The 20,853-nt window shown below is 43.6% G+C and overlaps 1 protein-coding gene across 1 annotated transcript in view; it reads right to left on the minus strand.

Moving 5' to 3' along the window:
* The window catches only part of rnf19b (ring finger protein 19B), a 38,199-nt gene extending 29,707 nt beyond the window's left edge, over positions 1 to 8,492 (minus strand). The window contains exon 1 of the mRNA XM_078238073.1: positions 8,005 to 8,492. Within this exon, the coding sequence (XP_078094199.1) occupies positions 8,005 to 8,241 (237 nt within the window). The 5' untranslated portion in view covers positions 8,242 to 8,492. The remainder of the gene's footprint in view (positions 1 to 8,004) is intronic.
* Between the last annotated feature and the right edge of the window lie 12,361 nt (positions 8,493 to 20,853).

The following is a 20,853-nucleotide window of genomic DNA, read 5'->3' on the forward strand; positions in this document are numbered from 1 at the left end:
TTGGGGACAAGGGTTCAAATCCCAACATGGGAGCTGTGGAATCTCAATTCAATCAATAAAAAAAAATGGAATACAAAGCCAGTCCCTGTGGTGACAACTGTGAATGATTGTTGTAAAAAAAAAACCCCTACCAAATAGCAGCAGAGTTCAAATCCGGACTTTGGCTGCCCTCAGCAAGCCACTCAGTTCAAAGGTAATTAGGGACGGGCAACAAATGCTGGCCTCGCCAGGGACGCCCACATCCCGTGTGTGGTGAACCATAGTTGGTTACCACTATGAGTGCTGAGCCATGGACGGTCAGCACTATGGGTGTTTGTAGGTATGTTAGTGTTGTCACTGTTGGGGTTAGGGTTGGGCTGTTCTACCTGTTGATATTGTTCTGTGGTACACTCCAGTTGGCTTCGCCTACCTGGGGAAGTATAAAGGTCACTGCACTGCCTGGTGACCCTTTAGTCTGGGATTGTATTGTATATAGTGTGCTCCATTCTTGTTAGTAATAAAAGCCTTTATTTCCCGGGTACAATCTAGCCTCCCGAGTGATTTAATCGCGCATCACCGTGAAAGAATTAAAAAACGAAGGAGGAAGGGCCCATTAATATTCCAGAGCATGACTGGTCCTGTTGATTGTAGTTGCCCAGCTGGGAGCAGAAAAACATTATTGTTGAGGAAGATTTGAACTCTGTTGTTATTTGGGAACCAAGCCAGTACTTTATAGCTGCAGCAGTAGGATTGCCACACCCTTCCCAAGTTCAACGCCAAACGTATTGTGTTCAGAAATGCAGCACAGTGAATGACTTTTCTGGAAAGTTTAACTTGTATTTGGAACCCACACCTTGTTGTGAAAGAAAGGCAAATGTGTCATTAGATCAATCCTCCAAAGTAACTCAAACTCTGAGAAATCAACAACTGAAGTAGACCATGGAAAGCCTTACTGATGGGACACAATCAAGCAATGTGCTGCCTCCGGGTGAACTAAAACTCACAGCCAGGGTACTAATTGCTGCTAGCTCATTGGTGTGGGGGACAGCGCTGCAATAACCCACCCCTTTGTTTTTAACCAACTCAACACTAGTGATCTTTGGACAACTGAAAAATGTCTGGAAGATCAGCAAATCGATATTTTAAACAGGTCAAAATGACGACGAAGTGTGCCGGAGAGGATTTAGTAAAGTCCCTCTGAGCAGTTTAATTTCCACAGAGTTTCCAAAGTCATTTTCATTTCTAGAACTCTGAAGTGAATTCCAAAACAGGTTATCTAGCTCCTCTTCTACTGACTCATGTTCACAAAGAAAATGTTACAAAGGTCTTTGAAATGTTACTCTGCATAAACCAGTCTCATCACTTCGACCAGACAACAAATACAAACGGTATAATTCTCCGATAAATCTGGAATATGCATTCATTTTGGACCGATTGGTGAGACTTTGCGATATACTTCCATCTCATAAAAATTATGAATAAATTGTTTCGCTTCCTTTGTCTGGCTGACTTGGCTTTTTGCTCCCATTAGATGCTACAGCTGATGACCTATCAGTTCTTCAACCCAGAGGGGAGGGGTGGAAAGAATCTAAATATAAATTAACAAACGAAACTGTTTCACAAGTAAACATAGAAAATAGAATCAGGAGTAGGCCATTCGGCCCTTCGAGCCTGCTCCATCATTCATTTTGATCATGGCTGATCAAAATCAATATTCTGACCCCCCCCCGCCCCATATTCCTTGATTCTTTTAGCCCCAAGAGCTATATCTAATTTATTCTTGAAATCAGACAACATTTTGGCCTCAACTACATTCTGTGGTAGTGAATTTCACAGATTCACCACCCTCTGGCTGAAGAAATTTCTCCTCACCTCAGTCCCAAAAGGTTTACCCCTTATCCTCAAACTATGACCCCTAGTTCTGGATTCCATCGGAAACCTCCCCCACTCTTCTAACCTCCAATGAATACAATCCTAACCGACTTAGTCTCTCCTCATATGACAGACCTGCCATCTCAGGAATCAGCCTAGCAAACCTTCACTGCGCTCCCTGTATAGCAAGGACATCCTTCCTCAGATAAGGACATCAAGACTGCACACAATACTCTAAGTGTGGTCTCACCAACACCCTGTACAATTGTAATAAAACAGCCCTATTCCTATACTGAAATCCTCTTGCTATGAAGGCCAACATACCATTCACCTTCGTCTAAAGGGTTTATTCTGAATACAATATCAGGCAGCACAGCAGTGTGGATAATTTCTAGTCTTCGCTCAGCTATCAGGGAAAACCCCACAGGCAAGGAAGAAAATTGAATGAAGGAATCAGCTAGGATGTTCCCAGGCAGCACTTCGGGGTCATTTAGCTAACGGCAGGGGGAGAAACCTGTGGCCAAGTCATTTGCTAGTTCCATCAGCAGAAAAGTGATTTGCAACATGGAGAGATTTAAAGCGGGGAATGGAAGAGAATAAGATATTTCTTTTCAGAAAGTAGCAGACATTTTGTACCATTTCACTTTGTGTGGTTTTATGATGGTTGGAGCATTCTCCACGTGGTTAACATTGTGGAAATCATCCTCAGTCATTGGGTTATGGATCTCCCATTGATAAAACACCATGCCAACCAAGTAATAGAACAATCATTAACTGGGGCAAAGCCATATTCAATGGAGTAAGAATGGATATGGGCCAAATAAATTGAAATCAAAGGTTGGTGGGAAAAATGGGTAGCTAAGCAACGGGCTACCTTCAAAGAAGAGATGGTTCGGGCAAAATCAAGGCATATTCCCTCGAAAAAGAGAGGTAGGGCAATGAAATCCAGAACTTCCTGGATGACAAATTTATAAGATAAATAAGAAAAAGTGTGTTAATGACAGGTGTCAGGTGGAAAATATAACTGAGAACCAGGCTGAATATAGAAGGTTGAGCGGGGAGGTAAAAAAGCAAAGAGAAGCAAAGAGGGAGTATGAAAAGAGTCTGGCAGCTAACATAAAAGGGAATCCCAAAATCTTCTATTGACATACAAATAGTAAAAAAGATGGTAAAAGGAGGAGTAAGCTACTTAGGGACCAAAAAGTGGATTGAGACATGAAGGCAAGGGGGCATAGCTCCCATAACCGAATATTAAATAGTTAAATTAATAATTGGCATCTGTCTTTCCAAGGAGGAAGATGCTACTCAGGCTGGAAGAGGAGGTAATTCAATCATGATGAGGGTTTAAAATTGATAAGGATGTGGTATTGCTTAAAGCCTCAGGACGAGATGAGATGCATCCAAGCATAGTGAGAGAAGTGAGTGAAAATTGCAAAGGCACTGGCCACATTCTTTCGGTCTTCCTTAAACTCAGGGATGATGCCAGAGAGCTGGAAAATTGCAAACATTACACCCATGTTTACAAAAGTATAAAAAGACAAACTCAGCAACTACAGGTCAGAGAGTTTAATTTTGCTGGTGGGGAAACTTCTAGAAACAATAACTTGGGACAAAATTTAATGGTCACATGGACAAATGTGACTTAATTAAGGAAAGCCAGCATGGAAGGGAAAATCATGTTTAATTAACTTGCTAGAGTTTTTGAAGGGTTAACAGGATAGATGAAGGAAATGCTGTTGATGTGGTGTACTTGGACTTTCAAAAGGCATTTGAGGTAGTGCTACACAAAAGACTTGTGAGCAAGTTAAAGCTCATGGAATAAAAGGGGCAGTAGCAACATAGATATAAAATTGGCTAAGTGACAGAAAAGAGAGAGTAGTGCTTACTGGATGCTTTTCAGGCAGTAGCAAGGTTTGTGGTGGAATTTCCCAGGGTTGGAGCCCTTGCTTATTCTAATTTACATTAATGACCTCAATCTTGGTGTATGAGGCAGAATTTTAAAATGTTTGGATGATATGAAACCTGGAACCATTGTAAACTGTGAGGGAGATGGTGTAAAATTTCAAAAGGACATAGACATGTTGGTGGAATGGGCAGACAGGTGGCAAATGAAGGTCAAGTTGGGAAACGTGAAGTGATTCATTTTGATCGGAAGAATATGGAGAGACAAAGGGTACAACTCTACATGGGGTGCAGGAGCAGAGGGACCCAAGTGTACATGTGGTGTAATTGAAGATGGCAGGACAGGTTTGAGAGAGCAGATAATAAAGGATTCAGTATCTTAATTGATTTATTATTGTCACATGTATTAGTATACAGTGAAAAGTATTGTTTCTTGCGTGCTATGCAGACAAAGCATACTGTTCGTAGAGAAGCAAAGGAGAGGGTGCAGAATGTAGTGTTACAGTCAAAGCTAGGGTGTAGAGAAAGATCAACTTAACGCGAGGTAGGTCCATTCAAAAGTCTGACGGCAGCAGGGAAGAAGCTGTTCTTGAGTCGATTGGTACGTGTCCTCAGACTTTTATATCTTACAAACAAATCTAACAGACTTTTGCATCCTAGGCTTTATTAGTAGGGAGATGGATTGCAAGAGCAAAGGGGTTATGTCGAACTTGTATAGACACCAGTTAGGCCTCAACTGGAGCAACGTAATTTAGGAAAGATGGAAAGGCAGTAAAGAGAGTGCAGAAAAGATTCATGGAAATGGTTGCAGGAATGAACAACTTCAGTTATGTTGATAGATTGGAGAAGCTGGGACTGTTTTCCTTGAAGAGAAGGCTCTGAAGAGATCTGATAGAGGCATTCAAAAATCATGAGGGGTCTGGACAGAGTAGATACAGACAAACTGTTCCTACCAATGAAAGGATCAAGAACAAGAGGGCACAGATTCAAAGTAATTGGCAGAAGAGCCAAAAGCGACATAAGAAAAAACCTTTTCACCCAGCGAGTGATTAGGATCTGAAATGCACTGACTGGGAACTTGGTTCAATCGAGGCATTCAAAAGGAAGTTTGATTGTTATTTGAAAAGAAACAATGTGCAGGGAGGTGGGGAGAAGGAAGGAGAATGGCACCAAAGTGAAATGTTCATTCGGAGAGCTGGTGCAGACATGATGGGCCAAACAGCCTCCTTTTGCACTGCAGCAATTCTGTGATTCTGAAACAGGCAAGGATGGGAGGGAGATTCCTAAAATGGCTGAGGTTGGAAAGAGCAACGGTAGCTGGTGTTAAGAGGGCTGAGTGTGTAGCAGAGAAGGCGTAGAGGAGGTTTGTTAACCACCATATAGGAAAATGTACAGGGCGAGAATGACTATAGCAACTTGTGGGAATGACTGTTAACACCCCCGCCAGTGCCCATAATGTTGAACAGTGGGTTGAAAATCTCCTTGATGTCTGGCAGTAATAATGGTTGGGTAGCAACAGTTTTTAAACTGTTCATACAATAAAAAAAATTGGAAAAAAATTCTTATAATTATGGTGGTCCTACAGTATAAACCCCAGTAATACACCGATTGATAATCTCAATCAACCTACCAGTGACCATTTAAAAAATGTAAAATACATTCCATATCTCAATTTTAACCTTTGGTTCCCAAAAATGCAAAAGATTCAGTTGCTTTCATTATTTTTCACAATTATTTTTTTTCCCCCCCACACTATTCTTTCAGCTCCACTGTGGCCCCTGCTCTCTGCCAATCCCCAGCAGGGCCAAGGCGTTGGCTGTCACATCCCTGTGGGTATAATTATTGTTTGTGTTCCCATACTCTGGACAAAAAAATGGAAGTAAGCAAGCAATGCAGCAGCCCGATTAACTGGTACCGCAAGAATTTCAGATTTGCAAGTAGAATCACTTCAGAAAGCTGCCTCTGGGTTCAGTGACTTTCATTGCCTGTAACAAAACTGAGAAATCCCATCTCATTCGCCATTCTCTCTTCATGTCCCTGAGCCATCCTTTTATTACTTACGCTCTACACCTGGTAACACAGCAGCTCACGTAATCCCAGGTGCAATTGCACACACAGATGGATTTGTAACCTGGTTCTGTAGCCTAATGAGCATGCTGAAGCTAACTCACTGGGGCCCTATCCCATTTCAACGTGGATTCAGAGCTGTAGATTGACCACAAATCTTACAATATCAGCCTTACTAGGGCTGGACAAATTGATCACTTACGTAACTCTTGAGACAGATTATTTGCTAGTCCCCTCCTACATCATAATCTCCCTGATGTACTCAAGAACATCTTTGAAATGTTTTCTATAATATGAGCAGAATACTGTAGTATTCACTTTTCCAGGGATGTGCTTTGTTTGGACACATAGGTAATTTATTTCAATCAGTTTCATTCAATCCCTGTCTGTTGCATAGGGCAGGGTCTGGTCCTATACGCAGTTTTAGTCATCCAATTTTAGAAAAGATATCACTGACTATCTGAGCAGCAAAAGTGAACACAAGTATTTTTCTTAAAAGGAAAATGTATGGAATCGCAGAATAAAATCTTTTTTGGATTTAGGAAAATCTAATGATCTCTCATGAATAGAATTTGGCTTATTCCTAATAAATCAATAGTTATATATGTACATCTCAAGAAGTAAAAACAGCATTTGGCTTATTCAGTCAGCATAAAATCAGTGGTACAGATTATGAGGAAAGGTTAACAAATTGGACAATTGTAGACTTGGGAATTAACAAAATTCACATTTTCAGGGTCACGAAAGGAATTGACAAAATCAATCCAAATTTCTTAGAATCTTAGAAATGATATCTTAGAAATCTTAGAAACAAATTTGAAGGGCTCAAGGGTCAGGGAGAAATATTAACAATGGGAAAAGGTGGATGTATAAGGATACAGGAAATTAGGAAAAAACATGATTAATAGCAGATTGGCCTGAGGAAATTGGTTTATTTCTGTAAACAGAAAGGATTGAAGAGAAAGAGGTGAAACCAATGAGAAAGCAGACAGATCGAATTAATTTCTGAAAAGGGGTCTTAATAGTTTTTTCTCTTGTCCCTAAAAAGGTCAACATGAAACAATCACAAAACGAAGGGTACAAGAAATTGAGAGGGGTTTTGTTCCCAGTGAAATTATGAATGTCATGTAATTAAGAGAATTTGGAGAATCAAGAGCCACCTCAAAACATTGCTGTATCTCTATTCTTTTCCCCAAAAATATTTAATAAGGTACTACTTTGATGAAGTGTGCGCAAACAAATTTAGAAAAAAAGTTTGCCCAACATGGAACTGAATGGGGCATAGATCTTGAACATGTTATTGTGACAAAAATTCATTGGACATTCCTGAGACACCAGGTGAATGGCTCGCCAAACACTTTTCTCTGGGGCAACACCCATTTGAAAACCACTTGTTTGAATGATGTGCTTTTTTTAAAAAAAAATGATAAAAGCTGGGTTACTCAAACTAGAGTGAATCCTTGGCTATCAAGCTTTTTCCACAAAATGTTGCAAGAGTATGTTGAGGCATTGAGTCTGAACCAACTGTGGTGTTACATCCTTCCATCTCTGCAATTTAATTCATTAACATCGTCTGTTATGAGGCAGCAAAAATACATTTTTTAGCAACAGCAGTTAGTATGTATTGTGGTATGATAATCCAGAGTAAACTACCCAACTACCAAAAGCACTATAATTACAATATTTTAGCTGCCATTTATTCTGGAAATGTTTGAGCAGGTGACAGAAACGTATTATGGTCTTAACCCTTTTCTGTTGTTCTTTTTGGTGGTCACTATCTTTCTGTGGTCATTGAGAAAGTGGGGGGGGGGGGGGAATTAATTCGCCACTGGTTCTCACCACTTATACACCGTGAAATGTCTCTGTGTGGTACATCAAAATTAAAGCATAAAACACAAAACTAACAATCCTGTCTGCAGGTAATATCATTTACTAGGTATGAGACAGGCACCTTTATTTGCATTTTTTAAAAAAAGGTTGTAGTGATAACCTGACCCTGTCTGCTGGGTATGACAACACTAAAAAGGTGGGAGCCAGATCACAACATTGAGTTAAAGTTTCCAATTCCCAACATTCATTTTTTTTTGGGGGGGGGGGCGCTTACCACAGCTTTTAAAAAATATTAATAATGAGTGTTCACTAAACAAAATGGGGCCAAATTATAAATGATAATTAGATTCCAACCTTCCTGGCCGAATCTGAAGATGTCAATGTTGTCTTGCTGTCAGATGCATGCAGTCTCTTTTCAGTCTCTGCCGCTTCTGTGTGGATGCTCTCGATGCTGGCGACAGATATTTCCTGCTTCGGCTTGGCTTTGGATTTGCCATGAAAAATGCTCTGGAAAGAAATCCTTCTTCGCTTTGCCGGGCATTTGGGATTTGGAGTTGCAGTAACCGAGGAGTGAGGGGAATCAGAACGCATTTTGTCTCCTCGGTTGCTGGAAGGTGGCGGTGAGAGGAATTTTCTTCCAGGATTCCCCCTCTCCTCAGCAGATCAGTGGCAGATGATGGTCGGAGGGTGTCAGGCAGCGCAGCTGGATACAGAGGGGTGGCCTCCACACAGCTCCCTCCCTCCCTCAGTCTGGCTCATTAGGCAGCAGATGTGTGCAGCTGGGTTGCCCTGGGTGGCCGCCTCTCCTCCTCGCGCCTCTCTGTCTCTCCCTCTGCTCGAAGCTGCAACACAAAAAAACACACAAGAGGAAATGAGCAGCTCCTTTCCACTCAACTCAGGCTGTGACAGAGCATGCTCAGCAAGGCTTGCCTCACCTCTTAAAGCCCGAGTTGAAGTGAAAATCAGAGTGTGTGGGTTGCTAACTGCGTCATGGTCAACAACTCCATCATCTCACACTCACTTAGTAACAGTCTCACTTTGATAACGACATCTTTAACTTCTCATCAGCCCAGTGTTTGGGAATGGGGGAAAAAGGAAAAAAAAAGCTTCTTACAGCTTTCACATTGCACAGATGTGTTTGACTTTCACTTTAGCTTGTTTGCTCCACTTAACCCTTTAACAACCGTTTGCAAATAGTGAGGGCTTTAACCATGTCATCCAGGGCTAAAATCCAGGAAACTATGTCAAGATTCTGCTTATTAATTGCTCATGAGGATTATATTCCATGTGGAGTCGAAACTCAGGATGGAGTTCTCTCATTTTGAGACTAAATGCTGTGGCCCACCAACCAGAATGGTGGGGTCCCCACATCAGAACCTCATTAATTACCTTCCTCTCTGAGTTTCCTGGTGAGCCAGTGGCTGATTTGTCCGCCCGCCATCAGCTTGTGCATTCAAAGGTCCCAGCATCATATTTAAATACCAGTCCAGCGCTCGCATGTCACTCCCTCCAGCCCACCTGCCTTCACCAAACCATGATGTGGAGATGCCGGCGTTGGACTGGGGTAAACACAGTAAGAGTTTTAACAACGCCAGGTTAAAGTCCAACAGGTTTATTTGGTAGCAAATGCCATTAGCTTTCGGAGCGCTGCTCCTTCGTCAGATGGAGTGGAAATCTGCCAACAGATTTCCACTCCATCTGACGAAGGAGCAGCGCTCCGAAAGCTAATGGCATTTGCTACCAAATAAACCTGTTGGACTTTAACCTGGCGTTGTTAAAACTCTTACTGTGTTCACCAAACCATGCAGGATGTCAGCAACCCCGAGGGAAGAGGCAGCTGCCTCAAGAGGAAGTCTGTTCCTTGATTCAACCACACTCCCACTCTCCCCTAGCCCATCACCTGCAAAATACCCAGGCCCCACTTAGACCTCTACCCGCACATCTGCAGCCTTCCTGTATCCCCTTCCAGTAAACATCATGTGGAGTGGCAGGAATTGGACTGGGGTAGGCACAGTAAGTAGTCTCACAATGCCAGGTTAAAGTCCAGGTGAGTCTACCTGATGAAGGGGCAGCACTCTGAAAGCTCGTGCTACCACATAAACTGTTGGACCTTAACCTGGTGTTGTGAGGCTACTTACTGTGCCTTCCAGTAAACAATGTGTTGTCCCTTAGACCCCCTTATTTGTGATCTTTTCCCACAGCCTTGTCGGCGTTCAGCTCCACTCCTCTCAATCTTCCCTCTGCCTTCCATTGTTCATCATCTTCACCCACCTCCTTGCCTTCACCCTGCCCCCCACCTTGCACAACCCTCCTTCCACATTGTCCCCTTTTTTCTCATTAGGCAACACACCCCCTGGCCTCACCTCACACTCCAACCCCGGTCAAACTTCAGACCTTTGTTACGGGGGTTGCATGAGTTCCACAGCACAGCCCTGTTAGATAGACACTGCTGTGTGGAATTAGGGAGAAGGAGACCCCAGTACCACCCCCCCCCAACCCCCCCCCCCAACCCCAGGCGCAGTACTGACCCGAGCTGGTGACACAGGAGGATCTATGGGTCCAAGGAGCACGGAGCTGTCCATGAAGAGCACCTCGACATGGAGATGGAGGACAGGAACTGGCCTGACCCGGCAGAGTGGTGAACAGAGCATCAGGAGCAGCGCAGCGCTGTGACAGAATGTTGTTGCACTCACCCCAAAGTCTCTGCGAACTGAGGACTGTCTTGCGCACACCACTATTTAACAATCGGGTTTGACGCTGGCGTAACTTCCCACTGACGTGACGCAAAGAACAAAGAACAATACAGCACAGGAACAGGCCGTTCGGCCCTCCAAGCCCATGCCGCTCCCTGGTCCAAACTAGACCATTCTTTTGTATCCCTCCATTCCCACTCCGTTCATGTGGCTATCTAGATAAGTCTTAAATGTTCCCAGTGTGTCCGCCTCCACCACCTTGCCCGGCAGCGCATTCCAGGCCCCCACCACCCTCTGTGTAAAATACGTCCTTCTGATATCCGTGTTAAACCTCCCCCTCCCCTCACCTTCAAACTATGACCCCTCGTGGACGTCACCACCGATCTGGGAAAAAGCTTCCCACCGTTCACCCTATCTATGCCTTTCATAATTTTATACACCTCTATTAGGTCACCCCTCATCCTCCGTCTTTCCAGTGAGAACAACCCCAGTTTACCCAATCTCTCCTCATAACTAAGCCCTTCCATACCAGGCAACATCCTGGTAAACCTCCTCTGCACTCTCTCTAAAGCCTCCACGTCCTTCCGGTAGTGTGGCGACCAGAACTGGGCGCAGTATTCCAAATGCGGCCGAACCAACGTTCTATACAACTGCAACATCAGACCCCAACGTTTATACTCTATGCCCCGTCCTATAAAGGCAAGCATGCCATATGCCTTATTCACTACCTTCTCCACCTGTGATGTCACCTTCAAGGATCTGTGGACTTGCACACCCAGGTCCCTCTGCGTATCTACACCCTTTATGGTTCTGCCATTTATCGTATAGCTCCCCCCTACGTTAGTTCTACTAAAATGCATCACTTCGCATTTATCTGGATTGAACTCCATCTGCCATTTCTTTGCCGAAATTTCCAGCCTATCTATATCCTTCTGTAGCCTCTGACAATGTTCCTCACTATCTGCAAGTCCAGCCATTTTCGTGTCATCCGCAAACTTACTGATCACCCCAGTTACACCTTCTTCCAGATCGTTTATATAAATCACGAACAGCAGAGGTCCCAATACAGAGCCCTGCGGAACACCACTAGTCACAGGCATCCAGCTGGAAAAAGACCCTTCCACTACCACCCTCTGTCTTCTGTGACCAAGCCAGTTCTCCACCCATCTAGCCACCTCCCCCTTTATCCCATGAGATCCAACCTTTTTCACCAGCCTACCATGAGGGACTTTGTCAAACGCTTTACTAAAGTCCATATAGACGACATCCACGGCCCTTCCCTCGTCAACCACTCTAGTCACTTCTTCAAAAAACTCCACTAGGTTAGTGAGGCATGACCTCCCTCTCACAAAACCATGCTGACTATCGTTAATGAGTTTATTCCTTTCTAAATGCGCATACATCCTATCTCTAAGAATCCTCTCCAACAACTTCCCGACCACGGACGTCAAGCTCACCGGCCTATAATTTCCCGGGTTATCCTTCCTACCCTTCTTAAATAACGGGACCACATTAGCTATCCTCCAGTCCTCTGGGACCTCACCTGTGTCCAGTGACGAGACAAAGATTTGCGTCAGAGGCCCAGCGATTTCATCTCTCGTCTCCCTGAGCAGCCTGGGATAGATTCCATCAGGCCCTGGGGATTTGTCAGTCTTTATATTCCCTAAAAAACCTAACACTTCCTCCCTTGTAATGGAGATTTTCTCTAACGGGTCAACACTCCCCTCCGAGACACTCCCAGTCAACACATCCCTCTCATTTGTGAATACCGACGCAAAGTATTCATTTAGGATCTCCCCTACTTCTTTGGGCTCCAAGTATAATTCCCCACTTTTGTCCCTGAGAGGTCCGATTTTTTCCCTGACAACCCTTTTGTTCCTAACGTATGAATAAAATGCCTTGGGATTCTCCTTAATCCTGTCTGCCAAGGACATTTCGTGACCCCTTTTTGCCCTTCTAATTCCTCATTTGAGTTCTTTCCTATTTTCTTTGTATTCCTCCAGAGCTCCCTCCGTTTTTAGCTGCCTGGAGCTAACGTACGCCACTCTTTTCTTTTTGACCAATCCCTCAATTTCCCTGGTTATCCACGGTTCTCGAATCCTACCCTTCCTATTTTACAGGCACATGCCTATCCCGCAGCCCTAACAACTGTTCCTTAAAAGACTCCCACATGCCAGATGTGGATTTACCCTCAAACAGCCTCTCCCAATCAACAGCTGCCAATTTCTGCCTAATCCCATTAAAGTTAGCCTTCCCCCAATCCAACACCTTACCCTTGGAACACCACTCATCCTTTTCCATCACTATCCTAAAGCTAACAGAATTGTGGTCACTATTTGCCACATGTTCCCCTACCGAAACTTTGAATACCTGACTGGGCTCATTCCCCCGTACTAGGTCCAGTATAGCCCCCTCTCTAGTCGGGCTATCTACACATTGTTCCAAAGAACCTTCCTGTACGCATTTTACAAATGCCTCCCCATTCAGACTCCCAGCCCTACGCGATTTCCAGTCTATACCAGGGAAATTGAAGTCTCCCACTACAACAACCCTATTTTTCCTGCACCTATCCATTACCTCCTGACATATCCATTCTTCCACTTCCCTTGGGCTGTTGGGGGGCCTGTAGTATACCCCCAACATAGTGACTGCGCCCTTCCTGTTTCTGAGCTCCACCCACAGTGACTCGTTACACGACCCCTCTGAATTGTCCTCCCTCTGCACCGCTGTAATATGCTCTCCAACTAATACTGCTACTCCCCCACCTCTTTTGGCCCCTCCTCTGTCTCGCCTAAAACACTTGTACCCCGGAATATTCAGCTGCCAGTCCTGTCCCTCTTTCAACCAAGTCTCTGTCACCGCAACCACATCCAAATTAAGGCTCTAAGGCTCTAAGTTGGAAGACCCGATGGGATGCCGACGAGCAGGTGTTTTAATGAGCATTCATGAGATACATATGAATGTAAGTGGCGTTTGTGCCACCTGCCAATGGGAAGAGCAACCTGCCATTAACCCGCCATTGAGAGAATTACAATGGGATTTTATGCCAGTCGGTTGGGAGAATCCCACTCTTAATTTCTTCACTCTTCCAGGCTCTACCAATCTGCACATTTCCTCACCAACAAAGCTTGCTCACCCTGTCCTTTCCTAATTTAGTTTAAGCCTCTTACTGGGATTTTCTCATCTTGGCCCAGCCAAGATGAACAACCTGCCAGGGAATTCCAATAAAAGGCACCAATTATTTTTCTTGTAAACTCTATGCTGTAAAGGCTGCAAAAAGATAAAAGTGTCCAAAGGTTTAACATTCAGCTTCCATGTTTTATTTAGATAAAAGATCATGGGTGGCACAGTGGTTAGCACTGCTGCTTCACAGCACCAGGGACCCAGGTTCAATTCTGGCCTCAGGTCAGTGTGTGTGTGTGTGTGTGTGTGTGTGTGGAGTTTGCACATTCTCCCCGTGCCTGTATGGGTTTCCTCTGGGTGCTCCGGTTTCCTCCCACACTCCAAAGATGTGCGGGTTAGGTGGATTGTCCATGCTAAATTGCCCCTTAGTGTCAGGGGGATTAGCAAGGTAAATATGTGGGGTTACGGGGATAGGACCTGGGTGGGATTTTGTTGGTGCAGGCTCGGTGGGCCGAATGGCCTCCTTCTGTACTGTAGGGATTCTATCATTATGCTAAAAACATAGCTTAACAAAGGTCATAGTCTGAATCAGTACAAAGTATGAGGTAGAGTTAGGGCTTTGGGCACAGTGAGAGAATTGCACAGAAATTGCACTCAAAATTGAGGTAAATAGTTTCTGATAAAATAATGTCCATAAATCACAAACATAAAATCTTCCTTTACCAAGATAATTGGGCAGCATAATTGGATGTAAATGTTTATTTTCTCCTATTAAAAGTATTAATTATTGAGTGGTAATCTGCTCCACTTTTAATACCGCTGAAAATTGATGTATCACAAAAAATAAGCAATTTCAATATATATCCAGTTTTCCTCCACCCCGTAACTGGATTTAAAATAATTGAAAATGACTTAAAAGCTATACTGAATCACATACTACTTTCATTGGGTGTGCACCAATCGGTTTCTTAGTAAGTTTTTTGGAATGAGAAATTTTGAAAATATGTCTCCCTGAGCCCATGTACCCAAGACAACAAGCACAATCTGAAGAAGGTTACACGACCAAGGCAATTGACAGAATCTCGCAATGTTCACTTTGGCGGGGATTGTGGGAGGTCGGGTAGCGCTTTGTATTGGGGCCTGAACTGGTGAACTGAATCTGAAAGCAATGTAAAGGACCGAGGAAAGCACAAACGTAAGTGGTTTTGATGGCAACTCGCATGTCTAAAATTACCCAATTGTATCTGCTGGTTTGGTCAGTTCTGCCTAGATTGCATTGATCTTACTAGTGTTAAGAAGCAGAAGTTCTTACCCCTATATCTTCCCTTTCTTGAACAGACATCTTTCAAACTTTCACATTTACAATAAAGAGCTTCATATAACCGATTTCGCCAAATGCCTGAGTGCATGTGCTAACTGCTAAACAGAAACTGGACCCTGCAATCCACCACACAACCTCTGTTGATGTCACTTCATGGAGAAGCTGCACAGTAGCAAGGAGGGAAAATCTAAGGGAGAGTATTGCATATCTCAGTCACATCAGCACTGAGCACTTGGAGAAAATCATTTTCTTGCTCTCGTTATGGCAAATTGGCAGGATTGGTTAAGCTGCCAACATTGGTAGACTGTCCATTAATTGGCATTTAACTCAAGCTGTGGACACAAAAAGGTCAAGGTGATTTTAATTGATCTGAAACAACAGTACTAAAAAAAAAGTTCTTTTCAAACCACCAAGTCAATCAAGTGACGAGCAAGTGTCAAAGATAAACACAAATAGAAATGCTTCAAGCTCTGTGGGCTAGACTGCAAGGACTTGATGATCATATTTAATTTACAGACCATCATTTCCACACTAAAAAAACTCAATCTTATTCTCAATGGATATTTACGAATCCATACCTTTCATGGATGCCACTGGGTAGAATTTTTATATTTACTTTTTATTCACTCGTGGGACATGGGTGTCACTGGCTGGCCAGCATTTATTGCCCATCCCTACTTGCCCTTGGAAGGCAGTTGAGAGTCAACCACATTGCTGTGCCTCTGGAGTCACATATAGGTCTAGCGATAATACCACCAGACCTTCACCTCCCCTGAAAGAATGCGGACTATCCACTTCCACCTTAAAGAAAGATGCTCTGGTGGCCTTCACCACTACCTACCTGACTTCAGTCAATTTTCTACAGATCAGAGATCAAATGTGAGAACCGCCTGGTTGGCATTAACCATTACTACAATGGACTGTAAATTAGTTCAGGCAGTTGCCAGCCCATTAGCTCTTTGGCGTCATCTACTCAGCCATACTCCAGTTAAGACGCTCCCAACTTGCGTTGTGAAGAGAATCAGTAAGTTAAGCATAGTATCACATCACTAAGCAAGTGAAATCTATTGAAATGCCTCTCTGGTTTTGTTGGAAATTGTTTGAGAAATCTTTCTTGTCTGAACGACACAAACCTCATGAAACACATTCTGAAAATGGGTCGATCGTTTCGGATTCTCTCTGTCCCTAAACAATCAGAATGATGCATCTTCAATAAAATATCGTAAAGGACCTTGAGATGTCAAGTCGGTTTTGAAGAGAAAATCTCGTTCCAATAGTTGCTTAATCTATTAATCAACTGACCTTGGGTTTAGTCCTCAACATGTTTTCAGTTGAGGCATTGAATGAGATTGGTCCCATAGCAGGGGCAGTAAGGAAACAAAATGGTCCAGTATTCCCACTCTCGATCAAAATCCACTGACCCCCCACTCCTGAACAGTTGTGCAGATGTTAGATGAGAACAGGATCAGACTCGGCTATGATTTCCTCGCAACCCTCTTCATGTGATATCATTTCCTGCCAAGACTTACAGTCTGCGCTCACACATCAAGAATGTTACTATGGACAAGGTATCAAGGGATGCCTTTACTCATTAACCATCTTGAGAAGCAGTACCTTCAGGAGAGAAGAAGGCTAAGAGGAGATTTGGTAGTGGTGTTCAAAATCATGAGGGGACTGGACAGAGTAGACAGGGAGACACTGTTCCCGCTCGTAAAAGGATCAAGAACAAGAGGGCACAGATTTAAAGTGATTTGTAAAAGAAGCAAATGTGTTGTGAGGAAAAACATTTTCACACAATGAGTGAGTGGGGTCTGGAATGCACTGCCTGGAAGTGTGATAGAGGCGGGTTCAATTGATTGATTTATTATTGTCACATGTATTAGGGTACTGTGAAAAGTACGTGCTATACAAAGCATACCATACATAGAGAAGGAAAGGAGAGAGTGCAGAATGCAGTGTTACAGTCATAGCTAGGGTGTAGAGAAAGATCAACTTAACATAAGGTAGGTCCATTCAAAAGTCTGACAGCAGCAGGGAAGAAGCTGTTCTTGAGGCGGTGGTACGTGACCTCAGACTTTTGTATCTTTTTCCTGACGGAGTAGGTGGAAGAGAGTATGCCCGGGATGCGTGGGGTCCTTAATTATGCTGGCTGCTTTTCTGAGGCAGTGGGAAGCGTAGACAGTGTCAATGGGTGGGAGGCTGGTTTGTGTGATGGATTGGGCTTCGTTCACGACTCTTTGCAGTTTCTTGCAGTCTAGGATGGAGCAGGAGCCATGCCAAGCTGTGAGACAACCAAAAAGAATGCTTTCCACGGTGCATCTGTAAAAACTGGTGAGAGTCATAGTGGCATTCAAAAGAGCAGTAATGATCATTTAAATAAAAACAATGTGCAGGCGTATGGGGAAAAGGCAGGGGAATGATGCTCATTTGGAGACACGATGCAGACACACTGGGTCAAATGGCCTCCTTCTAGGCCGTAACAATTCTGCGATTCTGAGAACTGAGGAGAAAACTGCGGAGTGGAGCGGGAGCAGAGGAATTTCCTTTGTTATGAATACGTGAGGCCTGCAGCCAGTGTTTCAGGAATGGCTGGCAGATTCGCCTGTTTTCAGTGTGATAGGGATTCAGGTGGAATCAGTTGGATCAGCACCAAGGCTCTGGGAATATTAAAAAAGAAATAGCCCAAAATCACTGACATTCACATAAGAGCAAAATACTGCGGATGCTGGAATCTGAAACAAAAACAGAAAATGCTGGAAAATCTCAGCAGGTCTGACAGCATCTGTGGAGAGAGAGAATATAGAGTCAGAGCGAAGGGTCATCCAGTTTCGAATCTGGATGACGGGCACCCCTCAACTTGAGCAGCCGAGCTCAAATTTTAAGGTTCTGCCTCCCTGTTCAGGACTCACTTACCAGAAGAAATGATCTCTATCTACATAATCTACTTTATTAATCCCTGTGGCAAACTTAAAATCTCTGTTTGTTCATGTCTTAATCTTCCATATTTGAGGGAATAAAATCCACTATGCAACTTGTTCTCATAATTTAACCAACATAATTCCAGTGAATCAGTGTTGCAAACCCCCAAAACCAACATATCCTTCCTGAAATGTGGTGCCCAGAACTGAAAGCAGTATTCCAGATGAGGTCTAACCTGAGCCCTGTGCAGCTGTAACATACCTAGCTTTGATTTCCCCACTTGGGTCACTGTTTGTGTGGAGTCTGCACGTTCTTCCCTGTGTCTGCGTGGGTTTCCTCCGGGTGCTCTGGCTTCCTCCCACAGTCTGAAAGATGTGCTGGTTAGGTGCATTGGCCATGCTAAATTCTACCCTCAATGTAACGCGAACAGGCGACAAGGGGGATTTTCACAGTAACTTCATTGCAGTGTTAATGTAAACCTACTTGTGACACTAATAAATAAACTTTAAACATAACCAACACCCCTTTATACGCAGTCCTTCTGAGACAAAGGCCAACATTTTATTAGTTTATTACATGTGCCTGTCCACTAACATTCAGATCACAGGTGGGGTTTTTTAAAAAAGTGTAGTTTGCCCTGTTCTTTATGTAAAAACCTCTATTCAAACTAATTAGACTATCCCTCCTTTCTTTAACCTTTCACCCAGACAGACCTGAGTTTAGATATTCAGTGTGGCTGCTGGAAGACACTGAACTACATTCTTTTCAACGTTCTTGCTGATCGGGGTCCGGTGGGAGGCTAACGTGTTACTTTCTGCAAAGGATGCAGCAAAATAAGTGACAAAGGTTTAAAAAAAACATACGCGACGCATGAGTCTTTAATGCTGTGCTGCTTGGGGCCAAACAGGCATAATGTCCCTGGCTAACAAGGCTGGTCTGTGAAGTATTAACTCTGAAAGAGGCAGCTTTTAATTAGTTCTCTTTTATGGGTGTGCATACACTAGAGTGGTATAGGAACCATGCACAAGAAAAGAAAATGCCTAATACAGCAACTTTAACATTGCCACAAAGATCTATTTTGTCCAGAGTTGACTGCAGCCAAAGCCACACCTCTTCATTTGAGTGGCAGGAATTGATTAATCAAATTATATTAAAGATGGCTCATAGAATCCAGTAAGAAGTTTAACAACACCAGGTTAAAGTCCAACAGGTTTATTTGGTAGCAAAAGCCACACAAGCTTTCGAAGCTCTAAGCCCCTTCTTCAGGTGAGTGGGAATTCTGTTCACAAACAGAGCTTATAAAGACACAGACTCAATTTACATGAATAATGGTTGGAATGCGAATACTTACAACTAATCCAGTCTTTAAGAAACAAAACAATGGGAGTGGAGAGAGCATCAAGAGAGCATCATAGAATCCTACAGTGCAGAAGGAGGCCATTCGACCCATTGAGTCTGCACCGAACACAATCCCAGGCCCTATCCCCACAACCCCATGCATTTACCCTAGCTAGTCCCCCTGACACTAAGGGGCAATTTAGCATGGCCAATCCACCTAACCCGCACATCTTTGGAGTGTAGGAGGAAACCGGAGCACCCGGAGGAAACCCATGCAAACACAGGGAGAACGTGCAAACTCCACATAGAAAGTGACCCAAGCCGGGCATCGAACCCAGGTCCCTGGCACTGTGAGGCAGCAGTGCTAACCACTGTGCCACCATGCTGCCCCTAACTCATAGCTGATCAGGTATAATTGAATCACCAAATAGACTAATTTCTAAATCAGAATAATGAATGTTTAGACCAGATTTTAATTGGTACGTTTACAGAGCTAGTTTTAGATGTTGAAAAACTCTAACATATAAATTAATTCTATGATTTCTTGATACTTGGTGCAAAGGGGAAGATGAAAAACATGAGGAACAATGTCAGCCACAAACAAAATCTGTTTGTTTGCCAGAGGTTTTCAAAATGTGATAAATATTCTCCTGGATGATAGTGTAAGAAATAAATCATGTTCTGGCATCACATGGCATTATTCGGGGAATTATTAATCACTAACAAAGGAAAATCCATAAACCAAGCTAGCGTAATAACTGTTTGAGAGCATTCAATGGCTTCATATAACCCAGGGTCATCTTAAACTGCAGAGATTATCATGAAACACCTGCATTCACATTTTGGCAAAAACCTCATTTCTGCTTTCCCTATACTTGAGCTATTCTCCTCAGTCTGAGATTACCTGGTGCTCGGCATCATTGCCAGTTTGAGAAGCAGGCCAGTAATGTGTGCCCAGACCTCCTCCAGTCCTGCTGCACCACAGGTCATGAAGTGGGGAGAGGGGTGGTGCCTCATCTCCACTCTGTACCTCCCCCCCCCCCCCCCCCCCCAATGATGTATCAATGCAAGACAAATGTTTACTGTAAGCCCCTGTCTTTACCACATCGTGGAAGAGTGGGTTAGGAGACTGAAGCACTGCACTCTCGGGGTTAAAGTAACCTAAGAAGAAGAAGCTGTGTCATTTCCAACACATTTCCTCAGGTTTGGAGTAGGGAGCAGGTTTAAATCAAATCTGGACGGATTATCAAAAACATAGGCCCTGTTTTTACCGACACACTCGCCCTGATTTCGGGGCGGGCGAGGCTCACAGAGCGGCATTCTCCGTTGGTCTCTGGCGCGATCTTACAAGCCTCGGGTGGGCGTGCCAGTAAAATTCCAGCCATTGTTGGTGAAGTGGGTGAGTGTAGTCACTGGGAGATCAAATATTGTTATTGTCCTTCTCAATCAAAAATAGATATATTCACAAACTTAATCCTCCAACAACAACTTAGCCAGAATTCTCCGGCCATTCACGCCCCACCGCTACTGCAAGTGAGGACGGAGTATTTGGTGTTCAGCCAAATCTCTGTTCAGTGCAGCGGGACCAGAAAATCCCACTGGCATGAATGGCTGGAAAATTCCGGCCCTTGCATTTATATAGCACCTTTAATTGGTAATTAAAATGTCCCAAGGGCTTTCCTAATGGAACAAAATTAGACACCAAATTACAGGAGGAGATATTAGGGTGGATGACCAAAATAATATGGACAAAGAGATAAGTTTTAAGGAGGATCTTGAAGCAGGAAAGTGAATTAGAAAGGCGGAGAG

Source organism: Mustelus asterias, chromosome 21, assembly GCF_964213995.1.
Source record: "Mustelus asterias chromosome 21, sMusAst1.hap1.1, whole genome shotgun sequence".
Classification (NCBI taxonomy): domain Eukaryota; kingdom Metazoa; phylum Chordata; class Chondrichthyes; order Carcharhiniformes; family Triakidae; genus Mustelus; species Mustelus asterias.